This window comes from Narcine bancroftii, chromosome 7, assembly GCF_036971445.1.
Source record: "Narcine bancroftii isolate sNarBan1 chromosome 7, sNarBan1.hap1, whole genome shotgun sequence".
Taxonomy (NCBI): domain Eukaryota; kingdom Metazoa; phylum Chordata; class Chondrichthyes; order Torpediniformes; family Narcinidae; genus Narcine; species Narcine bancroftii.
Genome location: NC_091475.1, coordinates 49316551 through 49335834, shown reverse-complemented (window position 1 = coordinate 49335834; position 19284 = coordinate 49316551). Strand labels below are relative to the sequence as shown.

Below are 19284 nucleotides of genomic sequence, written 5' to 3'. Positions count from 1 at the left end.
TGAACTCTCTTCTTTGAGTACACTGGTTCTCTGTAAGTGTCCTGTGACCTGTGAGTGACCCTGTACCACCCAATAGCTAACTTATTAAGAATACATATACAATATTTTAACTCTATAATTTACTATGACATTTTTATAAGAACTTAACTTAAATATTACTATTAACATAGATCCATAACAATACAAACCTATTCAGCCTTCCCTCGTAATAGAACCTACCAAGATCAGCCTTTGTTGAGCTGCTTTTTTTTTTAAACTGAGGTGACCAATCTCATCAGACACCAAATAGTTGAAATAAACCTTCCTTAATTATGTATTCATTTTCCCTTTAAGTAGTTGTAAAAACCCTGGGCAAGAAATCCAGCTTCACAATGCAAAGTTTGTGTGATGTATACGATTATATTTTTGGTATGACACTAGCATCCAACTACTGAACTGATGCAAATCCTGAACAACTTAACAATTGTAGTAATGGCATTTTGTGCTCACTTTGATCTTCCTTGTGGAAAAAGAAATGTACTTTGCAGACGCACACAAAAGCATGTTTAACTGGCAGGTTGATTTTTTTTTTTAATGAGGCAGAACCTTGCCTGCACTTGATAGGTAGCTTCTTATTTTGTTATTTAGTGTTTCGCTCCTCCCCCCCCTCCCCATATCATATTCAACTTAATTTCCAAAGCAGTAATAATATCATTGTTAAAATCTTCTGTCAAATGTCATATGCTATATGTGGTTTGTAATTATTTTCTGTACTTTCTCTTTTTCACAGATTCTATTTGATAACATCATGAAAGAGACTCCGGAGACTCTCAGTGACCCACAGTAGGTTATATGAAATGGGAACTGTTTTTAGATATTTGTCAGATTAAAGACATATTCCTGCAGAAATACTCGTTATTGAATCAAAATTCAGATTTATTGTCAGAATACATACATGACATCACATATAACCCTGAGATTCTTCTTCATTTCTACTTATTGTTAAATGCAAATAAACTGTACTCAAGAAAAGATGTGTATACCAAAGAGAGCAATATAAACAAGGAAATACAAACAAACTGTGCAATGCAGAAATAAATATTCAATAACAAATAATCTACAAAGTTAGAGTCTCTGTTTGAGTTTTTTGTTTAGAAATCTGATGGTGGAGGGGTAACAACTGTTCCTGAACCTAGTGGTACATCTTGTTGCACCTATACCTCTTTACTGATGTCAGCAGCAAGAACAGAACATGTCCTGGGTGGTGTGGATCTTTGATGATTACTGCTGCTTTCCATCAGCAACGTTCTATGTATATTTTCTCAATGTTGGGGAGAGATTTGCCTCTGATGTGCTAGATTGTGTCCACTACCTTTTGCAGGGTATTCCTCTGAGATATTGGTGTCCCCTCACTAGGTCTTGATCCAGCTACTCAGCACACTTTCCACTACACATCTTTAGAAGTTTGCCAAGGTTTTCAATGTCATACCAAACCTCAGCAAACTCTTGAGAAAGTGCTTTCTTCACGATGACATTCATGGGTTTGATCCAGTATAGATCCTCCAAAATAGTGATTCCCAGGAATATAAATTTTCTCACCTTCTCCACCTCTGATTTCCCCAGTGATCATTGAATCGAACATCTCTGGTGTTCTTAAAGTCCACAATCAGCTCCTTGATTTTGGTGACCTTATAGGTGAGGTTATTGTTGGTGCACCACTCAGCCAAGTTTTCAGTCTCCTTCCTGTAAGCTGACTCATCACCCCTTTTTATGCAGCCCACTACCATGGTATCATCAGTGAATTTGTAGATGGTGTTATTGTCATACTAAGTCACACAGCCTTAGGTGTAAAATGAGTAGAGCGGAGTGCTCTGGTACTGATTGAGATTGTAGAGGAGATATTCTTGCTAATTGTCACCGATAATGGTCTTCAGGTGAGCGAATCCATAATCCGATTACACAGTGCGGTATTGAGGCCCAGGTCTTGGAGTTTAATGATCAGTTTTAAGGAGATGATGGTGTCTGCCAAACTGTATTCGATACAGAGCATCCTGATGTATGCATCTTTGCTGTCCAGGTGTCCCATGGCTTTGTGTAGACACAATGAGATGGCATTTACTGTAGACCTGTTGCTGCAGTAGGCAAATTGGAACGGATCCATGTTGCTACTCAGACGGGAGCTGATGTGCTTCAACACCAGCTTCTCAAAACACTTCATCACTGTGGATGTGAGTGCAGCTGGGTTGGTAGTCATTTAGGCAAGATACCACACTCTTTTTGGGCACAGGTATGATTGAGGCCTGTTTGAATCAGGTGGGTACCATGATTTGCTGGAGTGAGATATTGAAGATATCTGAATACATTTGGAAGTTGATCAGCACAGATTTTCAGTACTTGGCTGGGTTCTCCATCTGTAGTGAATGTTTTCCTTCAATTCACTCTCCTAAAGGCAGCCCACATGACATCCACTGATGCTGACATTGGAGGATCGTATGGGGACGTGGGTGTGTGCAGTGGCACTTCCTTGTTTTGGAGAACAAATCAGGCATAGAAGGCATTGAGTTTATTGGGAGTGAAGCTTTGATGTGCCCTTCTGCACCAGATTTGATTTTGTAGCAGGTTGTTTCATTAAGGCATTCCACAGGTATCCTTTGTGGTTTCCATTTTTGTCCAGAATCACTACTTTGCCTGGGAGATGGGTTTTTTTCCTAAGGCATACCTGCTTCTTGTGTAGTGTTCTATATCTCTGGAATTAAATGCCTGTAATCTGGCTCTCAGCAGGTTTGGATTTCTTCGTAATCCAGGGCTTCTGGTTGTGCAAAACCCTGAACGACTTGGTGGGGACATACTTGTCAACGGCTGCTTTGATAAAAGTCTGTAATGTCCCTGATGTAATCATTCAGATCCTCGGCTGAATTCTTGAACACTGCCCAATTCACTGACTCGAGGCAGTCCTGTAACCATTCTTCAGCCTCCCATGACCTCCCACTGTTCTCTTGAGCTTCTCTTTCTAAGCTCTATATGTTTGCAGGCAGAAGGAACAGAGCCAGATCATCCAACTTGCAAAATGCGGTCCTAGGAAATAATGGTAGGCCTTGCTTAGTATAGAAGTGATCAAGTGTGTTGGACCTCAGGTAGCAGGTTACATGCTGGTGGTAATTGGGCAGGACTTTCTTGAGAAAAGCCTGGTTAAAGTCACTGGCAATGATTTGTAGTGGGTTGGGGTGGGCTGCCTCTTGTTTACTGACCATATCATGCAGGTCCATGTGCCAGTTTGTAACCTGCATCAGGAAGGATATCAACCCCAGTGAAAATCACTGTTGAGAACTATAGGTAAATAAAAGGTCTGGATTTAATCAAGATTTGCTCTGAAGCAGTGGAGCAGAATGTCGATGTGATCCCAACATCTGCACCTTCCAGAATTAACTAAAAAACACACATGCCCTCTCTCTCTGCCAGAATTTGAGTTCCAATCCAGTCTGTGAAAGGTGAAATTCTGGTTGGATTGCAGCATTCAGTGTATTTCTCTCTTAGCCAGGTCTCTATGCAGCAAACAACTGAGATTTGTCTCCCATCTCTGATAAAGCAGGGTTGCCCTCAGGTCATCAATTTTATTTTCTAATGACTATATTTGGGATTAGTATGGATGGAAGGGGAGGACTCAGTCCCCTGTGCTTAATTCTGTTTTTTTTTTAAATAGTTTATTTAAAAATTTTGACTATACATGCAGTCAATTACAACTTAAAAAAATTATTAGTGCAAACATAAATCCATTATTTAGTCCATGATGGTTATTCCCAAACCCACCAACCAACCCCCACTCACCCAAGAAGAAAGCCCAAAGAAATGTGTACACATAAAGAAAAAGCAAGAAAAGGAGGAAAAGGAAAGAAGGAAAAGAAAGCAGAATGGATCGCTGAAAAGTGCCATACCCTCTATGGATCATAAATTTATGTTCCATTTAATTTTCTTTGGAGAAGATCAATGAAGGTCTTGAGGGTTAGACAGAACACAATTAAAAATTTACATCTGAAAATTGTAAATGTGGACACCAAACTTGTAAAAATATGTCATACTTATTTCTTAAGTTGTAGGTAATTTTCTCAAGGGGAATACAACTATGTATTTCTGTATTCCAACATGCCATACCTGGATGTGAATCAGACTTCCATGCAATTGCTATACATTTTCTAGCCACTGCTAATGCAATTTTAACAAATTCTATTTGATATTTAGATAGTTTCAATTTAGGTCTTATTCCTGTAATATTACCTAGTAAGAATAATTCTGGGTTTTATGGAAATTCAATTCCTGTAATCTGCCCTAAGAAATTTCCTAGATCGACCCAAAAAGGTCTCACTTTAGGACATAACCAGGTTGAATGTAAAATAAGTTTCTACCTCTTCGCCACATCTAAAACATCAGTCTGATAAGTCTGTATTTAATTTATTTAATTTCTTGTGTATGAGATATAATTGATGCAAAAAATTATATTGTACTCTTAATTCTAGTTTTGATCCCATGCCATGTTTCCAGCTCTTTTATTGTGTTTACAAACTTGTATTTCATGCTAACACTGTTCTACATTGCTGTTCAACTTTAGGAGCGTTCCAGAGGAAGAAAGGCAAAGCAAATACTTGAGACTTGTTACCAGTTCACTCTTGGCTATGAAGAAGCTACTTGATCTTCTTCCTGAAAATGAGAGTAAGGTTCTGAAGGATAGGCTGATGAAAGCTTTATCACAGTCCAAATTCTGGAAATACTGCAAGCATAAAAATCCACAGGTTTGATCATTTTTTTCTGAAATATATAAAACAACTATATTGGGCTAAGTTAAATCTAATTCTTTACATAAAGAAATGTGAGCTTCTCAGCAGCGTGCAAGTCTTTCACCAGAGCATTGAGCCTTTCCAGAAGGTAGTTTGCCATGGACAATTATGGATGGCACTACCCACAACATAAAAATTGAACAGATGAACAAAACTGAGAAATTCTGGACGCAATAAGTAAAATGATGAATAGTAAACTCAGATTTCAAAAGCAGATGCCTTGCTTAACTAATCATATTGATATTTTTGGGAGGGTAGAGAATGTGTGAGTAATTCTGCAATGCTGTAGATGTAATTCTTATGGATCTTTAAAAGGTTATCAGTTAATTATCTATTAATAGACACTAATAAGATCAGAAAATAGAAGACGGAACAAATAATAGAGTTTTCTAGTTAGATTCAAGACAGAAAGCAGGGTGTAGAGTTAAGGGCAACAACAATGGTGAAAATAGGTGTTCCACAAGGATCATCACTGGAACTATTTATATCCAAAATTTACATTCATAATTTGAGTTTTAAATTGTGAGAACAATTTCTAAATTTGCGAGTGCTGATACATGGTGGGGGGGGGATGGTGCAATGTAGGTAAGAGGAAGACCATAACAAATTGTAGAAAGGCATTAATAAATTGGCAGAACAAGCAGTTAATAGGTTGGTAAATGTGAATGTATGTTCTGGTAGGATGAGTGGAGTCAAGTGATAGTTGGATAGGCAATCTACATGGCCAGAGGAATAAAAGAACATTGCAGCACTATGACACCATTCACTGATAGTGGCTTGGGTTATCAAAGCCAAGCTGAAAGAAAACCAAGCTCCAGAGTTTATTTCTAAATGCAAGGAAATATTTATGGAGATAGGTCATCAAGAAATTCAATTCATAAGAAACTTCTGTATACAAAGATTGAAGAGAATATAAAACCTGCTTATCATAACTGAAGCAAGTACTCTCAAGCAATATAAAGAGAGTGGACAAGCATAAGAAGGAAAAGATTTTACTAATGGACATTAAAGATGTGAGATGATGATGGAGAGGAGCATAGCCCTGATGTGGACTCTTGGGACTGAATGCACTGTTTCTGAGTCCTCTATCCATTGTAATCCTATATTTTCAAATTGTTAATTTGTAATTTTATCAACATTTTGCTAATTTCTGTGCCATGCAACTCATTGGCCAACTGTGTACATATTATCTGAAGAGTTCTAACAAAGAAAGGGTCTTCAACCTGAAACCTTAACTTTGTTAATTTTGGTAGGAGCAATAAAAAGAAAAGGTATTGTTTAAAGGGTGATTGATTGCAGAATTTTGGAATATACAGTAGTCTGGGCACCTTGGTGTATGATTTGTGAAGTAATTATACACCAGGAAATAATTAGGAAATCTAACAGAATGCTATTGTTTTTTGCCAGGGGAATTGTACACAAAGAGAAAAGGGTCATGCTTCTATTAGAAAGGACGTCAGTGAGACCACATTTAGAGAACAGTGTATCATTCTGGTCTCATTGTTTAAGAAAGAATATTAATGTGGAAGTAGTTCAGAAGTCATCTATTTAACTAATACTTGGAATGGATGGATTCAAAGGGAAAGCTTGTGCAGACTTGTATCCAGCTTAGAAGAATGAGAGAAATTGATTGAAACATGCAAGATCTTGTGGATCTTGACTAAGTGGATGTGGAGAAGATATTGCATCTTATGGGAAAATCTAGAGCTAAGGTTAGTAGTTCAAAGTAAGAAAAAAAGTAAAGCAAGTTTTTATTATCTCAGAGGATTGAGAATCTTTGGAGAGCTCTTGTACAAAAGGCAGAGATAGCAGAATATTCGAAGTCAGATAGGTGAATAAAGAGGTGAAGGAGACTTTAAATAGATGAGAATGAGGATTAACCATGATCTAATTAAATAGCAGAGAAGCCTATTCCTGGTTTGTAAGTATGTCTGACTACTGGATTGCAGTAAAATCTACTGGCTGTGCTGATGATCTTTTGGAAAGGAAATCTGCTATCTCCATGCATTCTGTAAAATATATGACTCCAGACCCACCAATGTGAGTGACTCATAATTGCCTCTTTAGTTCAGGGTCATTTTGGGATGAGGAATAAATGTCAATATTGATGATAATATTGTTCCCTAGGTGAACATTCATATTATAACCATCTTATGACATTACTGTAAAAAAATTAAAATAATAGTGAATGAAAAATAAGGTAGTGTCTGGTTCATTGATTATTCAGGAATCTGATGGCAATAGGAAAGAACCTGTCCTTGTGCCACTGAATGCTCATCTTTGGGCTCCTGTACCTTTTTTAATACATCAGTCACAGTGGATATCAAATTCTTGATGCAAAAAAAATTAAATATACAGTGCCATCCATAATGCTTGGGAGAAATACTTTTTTTTCCCCTATTTTTGTCCCTTTGCTCCACAGTTTGAAATTTGTAATCAAACAATTCACATTTGATTAAAGTGATTTTATTAAAGGTTATTTCTATACATTTTAGTTTGACCATGTAAAATTGCAGCAATTTTTGTACATAATTTTCCATTTCAGGGCACCATAATGTTTGGGACATTTGGCGTCACAGATGTTTGTGATTACTTGGGTATGTTTAATTGCCTCATTAGTGCAGGAATAAGAGAGCTTGGCTTGCTTCTGAGCCTTTGATCACCTTTGGAGACTGTAGTTGCCATTTATGAACATGAGGACCAATGGAAGTAAAAGAAGCCATTATGAGGCTGAAAAACAAGAATAAAACAGTTGGAGCCATCACACATACTTTAGGATTACCAAAATCAACTGTTTGGAACATTAAAAAGAAAGATCATACTGGCGAGATCAGTAATTGCAAAGGGATTGGCAGGCCAAGGAAGACCTCCATTCCAGATGAAAGAAGAATTCTTATCATAGCAAAGAAAAACCCCAAGCGGCTGCACAACAGATCAAAAACACTCTTCAGGAGGCATGTGTGGCTGTGTCAATGACTACTTTCCACAGAGGGCTTCATGAACAAAAATACAGAGGCTACACTGCAAGATGCTAAGCACTTGATGCAACAGAATCAGGATGCCAGATTACAGTTGACAAGAAATATTTAAAAGAGTTTGTAGAATTCTGTAAAAAGATCTTGTGGACAGTGAGACATCTTCAACAGAGTGATGACAAGAGCAAAGTGTGGAGGCATAAAGGAACTGCCCAACATCCAAAGCATACCAGCTCATCTGTGAAATATGGTGGTGGGTTTTTTTAAGTCCTGGGAATGTGTGGCTCCCACAGATACTGGCACACTTATCTTAATTGATGATATAACTGCTGATGGCAGTAGCAAAATTAATTCTGAGGTGTATAGAAACATCTTAACTGTTCAAGTTCAAGCAGAAGTCTCTAAACTTATTGGACAGTGCTTCATCCTACAGCAAGACAATGATCCCAAACAAACTGCTAAAGCCACAAAGGAATCTTTGAAAGCTAAAAACTATAAAATTCTTGAATAGCTAAGTCAGTCACCCGATCTAAAATCAATTGAGCATGTCTTCCATGTGCTGAAGAGAAAACTTAAGGGGACAAGCCCCCAAAACAAGCAAGAGCAAAAGGTGGCTGGCAGAGCATTACCAGAGAAAATACTCAGCACCTGGTGATGTCTGTGAATCACAAAATTCAAGGAGAGATTGCATGTAAAGGATATGCAACAAAGTACTACATAGTCAAACCAAGATATATACAAATAACCTTGTATAAGCTTTAATAATAAAATCAGGAATGTGCACTTTAATCACATGTAAATTGCTTGATTACAAATTTAAGACTGGAGCACAGGAAGAAATAAAGGGAAAAAAAGTGCCTTTGACCCAAACATGTATGAAAATTTGATTTTTTTTTTGTTGTATTTGCTATAGTAAAACATTGACTTCTCAGTTAATATTGTTGACTCCTTGATTTTTATTGATGTAATTCAACTCTTTTGTGATCTATATAAATAATAACATTTGATATAACAGAGAGAAATTAAAAATCTTACTGCTTTCTTCGTTTTGTTAGATCCGGTCGGCTTTCTTTGAATTTATTGTTGCACTTTGCCAACATTTGCCTGACCTGATGAAGTCTGAAGCTGTGAAAGTGTGTCCTGCTGTGTTGCTGAGCATAGATGATATGGATCCAGTAGTATGTCCTTCTGTCTGGGCAGCGACCCTTTATGTGCTCAGCTGCATTGAGGTAAAGTAAAATGTAGACAATTTGGATCCAAATTTGATTTTTGCATTTAAAAATAAAGGATTGAAAATCAATGGCAATAAACCTCATTAAATATATATTTTTTGGTGGAATGTACAATTTATTTTTAAAACAAAGAATTGTTTTATATTGTAAATATTCCAACTGGATCAGTGGTTTAATTTATTACGTGTTGAGCCAAGCAAACTGACAGTGACCCCCCCCCCCCCTCAACTCCACCCCCCTCTGATCTATTTATTCATTGATCTGATCTTAAAATATATTTGGGGAAATATATTTTGTTTCAATATTCTGAAGTTAGGAAAGGGAATTTCCGAGCTTTATTCTTGAATGTTCTGTTGTGACTTGCTGAAGTTACTTTCTTGGGGATGGCTGATGACAATAGTATCAAACACAACTGGAACATGAACTTATTCACTTTTGGCATTTGATAAGGGACCAAGATAAATTGGACAGTGCTTTATTTCCCTTTCCAAATTCTCAAACCAATCCTGAACCCAACACATTTTTATCTACTTACTCTTGCATCTTCCTTCCATAAACTTTTTTTTCCATATTACTTGCAGTGTTTCCTTCATGCAATTGTTGGTCATTCATTTTCCAATCCTGACCACTACTTTGCTGAGGAAAAAAAAGACACCAGTGTTTTGAGAGATATTTATAGAACAATACCAGAAATGTGCTAACCTTTTGGCACACCATGTCTGTGCTGACCATGATGCCAATTTGAATAAATCACATCCACCTGCACATGGTCTATCTGCCTTCATTTCCTTTCTGTCCACATTAATGCCTCTTAGATGTTACTATCTTAACTGTTTCCACCATTGGATTTCAGGCACCTAATGTTCAGTGTAAAGCTTTCTAACATGGTGTATTGTTAAAATTAAATAAAATGAAAAACATGCTTGCCAAGAAATATCCTTTAAACTTTCCCCCTCTCTCCTTAAAGCGATGCCCTCCTGGTATTTGACATTTCCATCCTGGGGATAAAGTCTGAACTGCAGTCAATAATTCATGAGACAGGAGTTATACAAATAACATAGGCTTTTATTAGCAAGAACGTGGCAGTGTTAGCCATCTACGAGGCAAGTCCCAATCTGAGCTGAGAGCAGTGGACAGCAACATTTATATGCAAGTAAAGGGGCTACTTCCCCCTAGTCAGCCTATAGTGGCGGTCCTCCATACCAGCTAGCAGTGAGTAACTACATACAAGCATGCAATAACAAGGATCACCACATTCACCCCCCTCCCCCTTTTAAAAAAAATTAAATCCATCCTTGACAGACTGGTAAAATAATGGACTAAAGGTTAAATTAAGAGTATACAAGTGGAGTATTTGTAGTTACAATTACAGGTTGAGTCTGTCCAGCGGTTTGATGTGATGTCTGGACCGTCTCAGCTCTTGCGGGGGTGAGATTTGAATTGGAGACTAGTGGTGATACCTGAATTGGAGAAGGTCCAATGGTCGGTGTTGTAGGGGATGCTGAAAATGATGGCATCATGGGTGGATATTTGGCGCCATCATCTGTAGGTGCAAGGTTAGATTCTTGTGGAAGAAAATGGACGTTGCGGGGTGAAGAGCCCCTTAGTGGGGTCGACAATTGTTCATCCCTGTGGCCACAAGAGTTAGATAGTTGATTACCGTGTGGTACTTGTGTGGGTGGCCTGGGTGTATGAAGTGGTGGTGATTGAGGTGGAGGTGGAGACTCGGGAGCCCCAGCTAGTGTGAGATATCAGACAGACTAGGTGTCCTCTCTCCCATCTGTAAAAATGACAGGCATAATGTGAGTTAGCATAAAGGATTTGAAGTTGTTTGACTAATGATGGATTTGATTTGCGGGGTCTCACATGATGCTTGTGCAGCACGGTTCCAGGGGTTGTGAGCCAGCTAGGCATAGTTGTTCCAGTAGTCAATTTCCTTGGGAAAGAAAACATACATTCGTGAGGCATCACATTGATGGCTGTGCAAAGGAGGGAGCGAATGGAATATAGCACGGTTGGGAGAAGTTCCCGCTAGCAGGAGACAGGGAGGCGTTTAGTTTTGAGAGCAAGGAGTATGGCCTTTCAGATTGTGGCGTTCTCTTTCTCTACTTGTTTGTTACCTTGTGAGTTGTAGCTAGTGGTATGGCTGCTGGCATTGCCTCTGGCCAGTTGGTACTGGCGGAGTTCATCACTCATGAAGGAGGATCCCATGTCGCTGTGTATGTATTCTGGATAACTAAAGAGGGAGAAGAAGTGATCAAGGCACTTGATCACTGTAGTGGAAGATGCGTCTTTGCAGGGAAAGGGAAACTGGAGAATTCATCGATAATGGTGAGGATGTATACGTTGGTGTTGGTGAAAGGTAGGGACCCTTTGAAGTTGATACTGAGGCGTTCGAAGGGACAAGTGGATTTGATGAGGTTGGTGCATGGTAGCTGGTAAAACTGTGCTTTGCACTCTGCGCAGATTTGGCAATTGTGAATGACTGCGCGAACAGAATAAGGGAGGTTGCATGATTTCACAAAGTGGTAGAGCCTTGTTGCCCCAGGGTGGCATAATTGATTGTGTAATGTTTGGAGTTGAGCGAAATTTACTGAGGAACAAGTACCTCTGGATAGGGCGTCAGAAAGTTAATTGAGTTTGCCTGGGCAACAGAATGTCATAGTTGAAGGTGGATAGTTCCAATTTCCAGTGGAGCATTTTGTTATTTTAAATTTTGCTATAAGCCTGGTTGTTGAACATGAAGGTCGCTGATCGTTGGTCGGTGACTAAGGTGAATCGTCTACCTGCTAGATAATACTGCCAGTGTAAAATAGCTTTGACAATTGCCTAAACCTTTTTCGACTGAAGAGTGTCATATTTCAGGGCCCTGTAGGGTGCAGGAGAAGAAGGCAATGGGTCTGACCACTTGATAGCAGCCAGGGCAAAACCTGAGGTGTCTCTTTCCACTTGGAATCGTCGATAGTGTGCATGGAGGCTCTGGCAATGTCTTGTTTGATATCAGTAAAAGTAGCAAGCGCTCGTCTGAGAGGGGGAAAGAGGACGTTTTGATAAGAGGTTGGGCTTTGTCGGCATAGCAAGGTATACACTGGGCATAGTAGGAGAAAAATTCCAGATCTCTTTTAAGGGCTTTATGAGATGTAGGGGCCAGTAGTTTTATGAGAGGGTGCATTTGGTCAGGATCTATGCTGATCACACCATATTCAACCACATAGCGCAGGATAGACAATTTTGCTGCACAGAAAATGTACTTTTGCTCCTTGTATGTGAGGTTTAGGTTTTGGGCAACTTTGAGGAATTTGTCGAGATTAGCGTCGTGGTCCTGTAAGTTGTGACTGCCTATTGTAACATTATCTAAATAGGGATAGGTGGCGGTTAGGATATTGTCATCCACCACGCATTCCATTTCTCTCTGGAATACAGATACTCCGTTAGTGACCCCTAAAAGGATGCAGAGAAATTGATACAGCCTACCATCAGCTTTGAAAGCTGTATAAATATGGTCACTTTTATGAATGGGCAGGAGGTGGCAGGCAGATTTTAGGTCTATTGTGGAGAAAACCTTATAGTGGGCTATTTTGTTCACAATGTCATTTATTCTTGGTAAGGGATAAGCATCCAATTTAGTGAATTTGTTTATAGTTTGGCTGTATTCGGCAACTATCTGATTCTTTGTCCTTTGTTTTACTACTATGACTTGAGCATGTCAGGGGCTGGTGCTGGTTTGATAGCGCTTTCCTGTAGTAGTGGTATTCCTGATTTGATGAACTGTCAGCAGTAGAGTAGTGCTGGCTCTTGGTTGCTATGGGTCTGCAATCGGATGGGAGATTGGTGAATATTTGCCACGGGGACATTCTCAGCATTGAGAAGTTGCAGGAAGGTTGTCCTACTACTAGAGGCGGATGAGGTCCATTGTAAGCTAGGGTTACACTTTTGTGCTGGCACTGAAAATCCAGCCCTAAGAGCACAGTGGCATAGAGATTGGGTAAGATGAGCAATCAGAAGCCTTTATATTTGGTGCCCATAATCGACAGGTCGACAAGATCATAGCCATGTACATCTGCAGTGTGGAAGCAAGAGGCTAGGGGAATTTTACGGTCAGTGTTTCACACTTTGAGAGCACAGAGGGCAGCCATACAAGGGTGGATAAAACTCTTGGTACTTCCACTGTTGAACAGGTAGTTCATAGGATGTCCATTTACTTTTATATTCAGCATGGAATGGGTTAAATCATGGCTACTTACCTGAATTAGTTCCAGCGAGGTCAGCGTTGTCAATGTTAGATCATCCTGTTCTTCATGTCGCTTGTCTCCAGAGGGCGTTGTCCAACTTGATTCGCAAAAGCATTGTGTGCCGGCTGGGGGGTGGGGGGGTGGTGAGAGATTTTGAGATAGCAGGCAGAAGGGATTGATGGCTGTTCCCGCTCTCCTCCAGAGATAACAGCAGTTTTGGCGGTCCTTTTAGAAATACTCTGCAGACTTTTCTGTAGTGACTTATGGTGTGAGCTTTGTGACATCTATACCTCTTTCTTCATGGTAGCAGCAAGAAAAGAGTGTGTGCTGGATGGTGTTGATCCAAAGAGCTGATTGTTGACTTCAGGAAGGGAAAAGCAGTGTATGATCCATTGGGAGATCAGAGAGGGTGAGCATATTTAAATACTTGAGAGTCACTGTCTTGGAGGATCTTGCTTGGACCCAACACATTAATGGCATCTTGAAGAAAGCATGTCAGCACCTCTACTTGCACAGGAGTTTGAGGAGGTTTGGACATTGGAAACACTGGCAAATTTCTACAGATGTGTGGTGGAAAGTGTGCTGACCTGCTGCATCATAATCTTGTATGGGGACACCAAGATCCTCAAGTATAAAGCCTTGCAAAAGGTAGTGGACACAGCCCAGGACATCACAGGCAAAACCCTCCCACCATCGAGAACATCAATGGGGAACGCTTCCTTCGGAGGGTAGTAGCAATCATCAAGGTATAAGTGCCACAAGACTCCCGGATATGTTGGATTCACACATCACACAACATTAAAAGCATTGTATATATTTTTAAAAGTCAGCAAACTTCTTGTGTTTGTTCTTTTACTGACATGGTCCTTTTTCATCCTGTGAATGATATTTTATTAACACTACCCTTTTTTTTTAACTAATAGGATTGTTGGACCCATGTAAATGCAAAGAAGGCAGTTTTGCCCAAGCTATGGACAGTACTTAAAGAAGGTGGCCAAGGCCATGCAGTTGTGATCTATCCGAGTCTTCTACCATTTTTTAGCAAATTACCAGAGGAGATTATAGTACCAAAGATGGAATTTTATACCACTTTCTTCAGTACCTGTGCCAAGGGGTATGCTTTCTTCAATTATCCCCAAGCTATGATAGTCCATTTTTTTATGTAGAATATTGTGCTTTTAAGTAAAGCTACTTTATTTGATATTTTTGTCTTAAGATTAGTGATGGTGATATATAAGGTTTTGTATTTAAATACACACAGCTTAAGAAATAAAGTGGATGACCTTGTTGAACAGCTACAGATTGTCAGGTATGATGTTGTAGCCATCATGGAATTGTGACGAAAGGATGGATATCATTGGGAGCTGAATGTCCAATGATACACTGTGCATCAAAATGATAGGCACATAAGCAGAGGGGTGACTCTGTTGGTAAGGAATAACGTGAAATCATTAGAAAGAAGCAACATAGGATTTGAAGATATAGAATCATTATGTGTTAAGTTAAGAAATGGCAAGGGTGAAAATAAACTGCTGACATTTATATGCAGGCTTCCAACAGTAGCCAAGGACATGGAGAACAAATTACAACAGCAAAGAGAAAAGATGTTTCTAAATGGCAATGTTATGACAATCATGGGGGATTTTAACATGCAAGTAGATTGGGAAAACCAGGTTGGGACTGGATCTCAAGAGAGAAAATTTGTAGAAGGCCTACAAGATGTAAAAGCAAAAGAGAGGCAAAAATTAGTGTAAAGATAGGGAAGTTTTTAAAAACTTGCTGGAGGTAGCAAAAAAATCATAAGGAGGGAAAAGGTGAAGTATGAAAGTAGGCTAGCAAATAATATCAAAGAGGATTTTTTTAAAAAAAAGCTTTGTGTGAAAGAGAGGTGAGAGTAGATATAGGACCATTAGAGAATGATGATGGAGAAAGAATAATGGGAGACAAGGTGATAGCAGAGGAACTAAGTGAGTATTTTGCATCAGTCTTCAGAGAGCCAGATAGAGAAGGTTGTCATGGAAGGGAAGTAAGTGCAATTACTATTTCAAGGGAGAAGGTGCTTAGCAAGCTGAATGATCTAAGGGCAGATAAGTCTCCCACACCATTTGATTGTACCCTCGGATTCTGAAATAAGTAGTGGTAGAGATGGTGCAGGCAGTGGTAATGATCTTTCAGAAATCAATGGATTCTGGCATGGTTCCATAGGACTGGAAATTCACAATGTTGCTCCACTATTCAAGAAGGGAGGGAGGCAGCAGAAAGGAAGTTATAGACCAGTTAGCCTGAAGTCAATGGTTGGGAAGATGTTGGAGTCGATTGTCAAGGATGAGGTAACAGAGTACTTGGAGGCACATAACAAGATTTTCCTTGAGGGAAAATCTTGCTTGACAAACCTATTGGAATTCTTTGAAGAAGTGACAAGCAGGAGATGCAGTGGATATTGTGTATTTGGATTTATAGATCATAGACAAGGTGACACATATGAGGCTATTTAACAGGATAAGAGTCCAAGGTATAACAAGAAACATACTAGCGTGGCTGATTGGCAGGAAGCAGAGATTCGGAATACAGGGATCATATACTGGTTGGCTATCTGTTGCTAGTGGTGTTCCACAGGGGTCAGTGTTGGGAGTACTTCTTTTTGGCTTTGAGGCCAAGTTTGCAAATGTTAAGAAGGTAGGTGGAGGAGCAGGTAGTGTTGAAACAGGGAGGCTGGAGAAGGACTTGGGCAGATTTGGAGAATGAGCAGTGTGTGGCAGTTGAAATACAAATATGGACATACAGTTTGGTAGAGAAATGGACAGATTATTTTCTAAATAGGGAGAAAATTGAAAATACCCAGATGCAAAGGGACCTGGGAGCCCTTGTGCAGAATAGCCTGAAGGTAAATTTGCATATTGAGTTGGTGATGAAGGCAAATGCAGTCCTGGCATTCATTTCGAGAGTAATAGAATAGTATAAGAGTAGGGTTGTGATGTTGAGGCTTTACAAGGCTCTAGTGAGACCTTAGAGTATTGTGGCTCCTTCATTTACCCTTCATTCACCCTGCTGTCATTACAAAGGTTTTAGAGGAAATTCACCAGGATGATTTAGGAATGAAAGGGTTATCATCTGAGGAGCAATTGACAGCCCTTGGCCTGTATTTGTTGGAATTAAGGAGAATGAGGGGGGATCTAATTGAAATATTTTGTATGTTCAATGGCATGGACAGAGTAGGTCGTTTCTTATGATGGAAAAGTCTAATAGAATAGGGCACAACTTCAGGATTGAAGGGCGTCTGCTCAGAACAGAGATGCGGAGCAATTTCTTAAGCTAGAGGATGGTGAATCTGTGGAATTTGTTGCTACAGAGGGTTGTGGATGCCAAGCCATTGGGTGTATTTAAAGCAGATATTGATTGGTTCCTTGTTAGCCAGGGCATCAAAGGTTATGGGGAGATGGCCGGGCATTGGGACTGTGGAAAAATGGATCAGATCATAAATCAGTGGTAGGCCAGACTTGATGGGCTGAATAGCCTATTTCTCCTCCTATGTTTCATGGCCTTAACCTCAGGTTGAGTCATTGGTGAAGAAGTCAAATGCACTGTTGGCATTCATATTGAGAGGAACAGGATATAAGAGCAGGGCTGTGATGTTGAGGCTTTATACGGCACTGAAGAGGCTTCACGGAGTATGGTGTACTGTTTTGGGGGTCCTTATTCAAAAAAGGATGTGCAGGCATTGTATAGGGTTCAGAGAAGATTTACCAGAATGATTTATGGAATGAAGGAATTAGCATAGTTGGAGCATTTGTCGGCTCTTAGACTGTACTCCTTGGAGTTCAGAAGAATGGGGGGGAGGGGGGAAACCTCGTTGAAGCATCTCCAATGTTGAAGGCCTGGACAGAGTAGATGTGGCAAAGTTTCCCATGTAGCGGAGTCGAGGGCCAGAGTGCACAACTTCAGGATTGAAGGGTGCCCATTTAAAACAGAGATGTGGAGGAATTTCTTCAGCTAGAAAGTGGTAAACCTCTTGAATATACTGCCACGTGTGGCAGTGGTGACCAGGTTATTAGGTGTATTTAGGCAGAGATTGCTAGTTATCTGAATAGTAGTCAGGGTATAAAAGGTTATGGGATGAAGGCAGGGGAATGGGGCTGAGTGGGAGAATCGATCAGCTCATGATGGAATGTCAGAGTGGGCTTAATGGGCTACTTCTGCTCCTCTAGCTTCTGATCTTATACAGACTTTATAGGAATAGGAAATATCACATTGTTACAGTAGAACATTATATTCTAAAGTTATGTATTTGTATATTCACTCATTAAGTCATATCATAATTAGAATGCATAGCATAGAAAAATGCATCTCATGTTTTTCTAACTTTCTGCTAAATTTATCTATGCTGTACATTTCCATAACTATTTGTGTGTGAAATAAACTTAATGCTTTCAAAACTGAATTTTCTGTCTCCTAACACTAATTGTATTTTTTTCTACCTTGTAATTTTGTATAATAGAAAATGAACCCACCTTTCATTAAATCACTGTTAATAATATTACTCCCTTGAAGGACTGCCATTGTGAAATCAGGCATATTTCCACAGAAAGCATAAAGCCTGTAAGAGAAAGAACCAGTGCTAAATTTAAGTTCCTATAGAAAGTCTACTCCACTCAGGTTATGGGCTTACATTTTAGATTGCCGAGTGTACCCAACAATTAGTGACAGTCTTCTACCAGTATTTTGTATCTTGGACCTCCTTTAACTTGTTTTGGCATTCCTGAAGCTCTCTCCTCACAGTTGGGTGAATGGTTTTCATCGTGTAATCAGGGAAAGCTCGATACTTCACTAGCTTACTACTTGCTTACAAATATTTCACTGATGGTTAATGTGGCCTCTTAAAACTGCACTGTGTAAGCTCTTGATGAGGTTTTTTTTAGGTTTCAAATATTCCAGTTCTTTACTTCCAGACAGTCAACTTGGTTTTGACCCAAGGCATGACTTTTTTTTAAATTTAAAATGGATTGCCACAAAAGGTAATTGAATAGAATTTCATAAGTAAGTTGATTAAACACAGCCTTGTGAATTTTAAATGTTTCCACTTTTCTTGACCTTAGACTGATTTTAGCATAAAAATGCTTGCTTTGGAAATAAACTTGTCTGTCAGAGATCTCATTTTGTATTTTTGAATTACAAATTATAAAATTGATTTACAGAATCTTTTGTAAAGTGTATTTTAAATTACATAAATATATGGAAAGTTTTTTTTTAAAAAACATTCAAAGTTTTTGAAGCAATAACAATGAAAACTAATTTTAGGCAATGTTATATTATGTGCTTTAATTTATTTTGTTTTGATTAGGTTATTGAGTGAACGTGCCTTGATGAGCAGTTCTGAAAGTTCAGCAATTGTGGTTGCATTTATAGAATGTTTACGTTTTGCACTACGCCAGAATCTGGGAATCAATGAGCATCAGCAGAAGGTTCAACAGATGCTCATAAATAATCAGGTATTTGAGAAAAGCAAGAGTGTGATCCTTCTTGAGAAAATGTGAAGAATTGAATTGTTGAGAATTTGAAAAATTGAAGGAGGAGGAAAATTGAATTTTATGACATATCAATCTGCACTAAGTACTGTGGCACTTTTCCACCGTAGACTTTCTTGAGTTTTCATTTCATTAACTTTTATTTTCCTTATTCCATACCCTTCTATTTAATCTGGCAGTATTCTTGACAAAGAGTGAAATTTTATTGCTGCTTAAACATGGAAATTGTACTCTGTAGTTTGTTTTCTTTTTGACCAACAGATCTGATTACTGAGAAATCACTTGCTGTGTGGAGTATCCTGGATGCCAATTTGCAACTTATCATTCTTTGTTTAGTATATGCAGGAACCAATATTAAATAACCATTGAACTTGTTTTTAATATTATTAAAAGTTATAATTTTTATTATTGACTTTTATTTCTTTTTATTGTTATAATTTCAGCTGCATGGGATAACTAATGTTACATATTAGAGTGCAAAGTTGTAAAGCTGTATTCATGTTTGCCCTCCATTT

General features: G+C 38.9%; 1 protein-coding gene across 2 annotated transcripts in view; it reads left to right on the top strand.

Annotated features, from left to right (window-relative positions):
• ltn1 (listerin E3 ubiquitin protein ligase 1) overlaps positions 1 to 19284 on the top strand; it is a 117538-nt gene that overhangs the window by 18558 nt on the left and 79696 nt on the right. For both annotated transcript variants that reach the window (XM_069890026.1, XM_069890027.1), the window contains exons 5-9: positions 770 to 822; positions 4583 to 4763; positions 8839 to 9012; positions 14171 to 14361; positions 18586 to 18733. In XM_069890026.1, coding sequence (XP_069746127.1) covers positions 770 to 822; positions 4583 to 4763; positions 8839 to 9012; positions 14171 to 14361; positions 18586 to 18733 — 747 coding nt within the window. The remainder of the gene's footprint in view (positions 1 to 769; positions 823 to 4582; positions 4764 to 8838; positions 9013 to 14170; positions 14362 to 18585; positions 18734 to 19284) is intronic.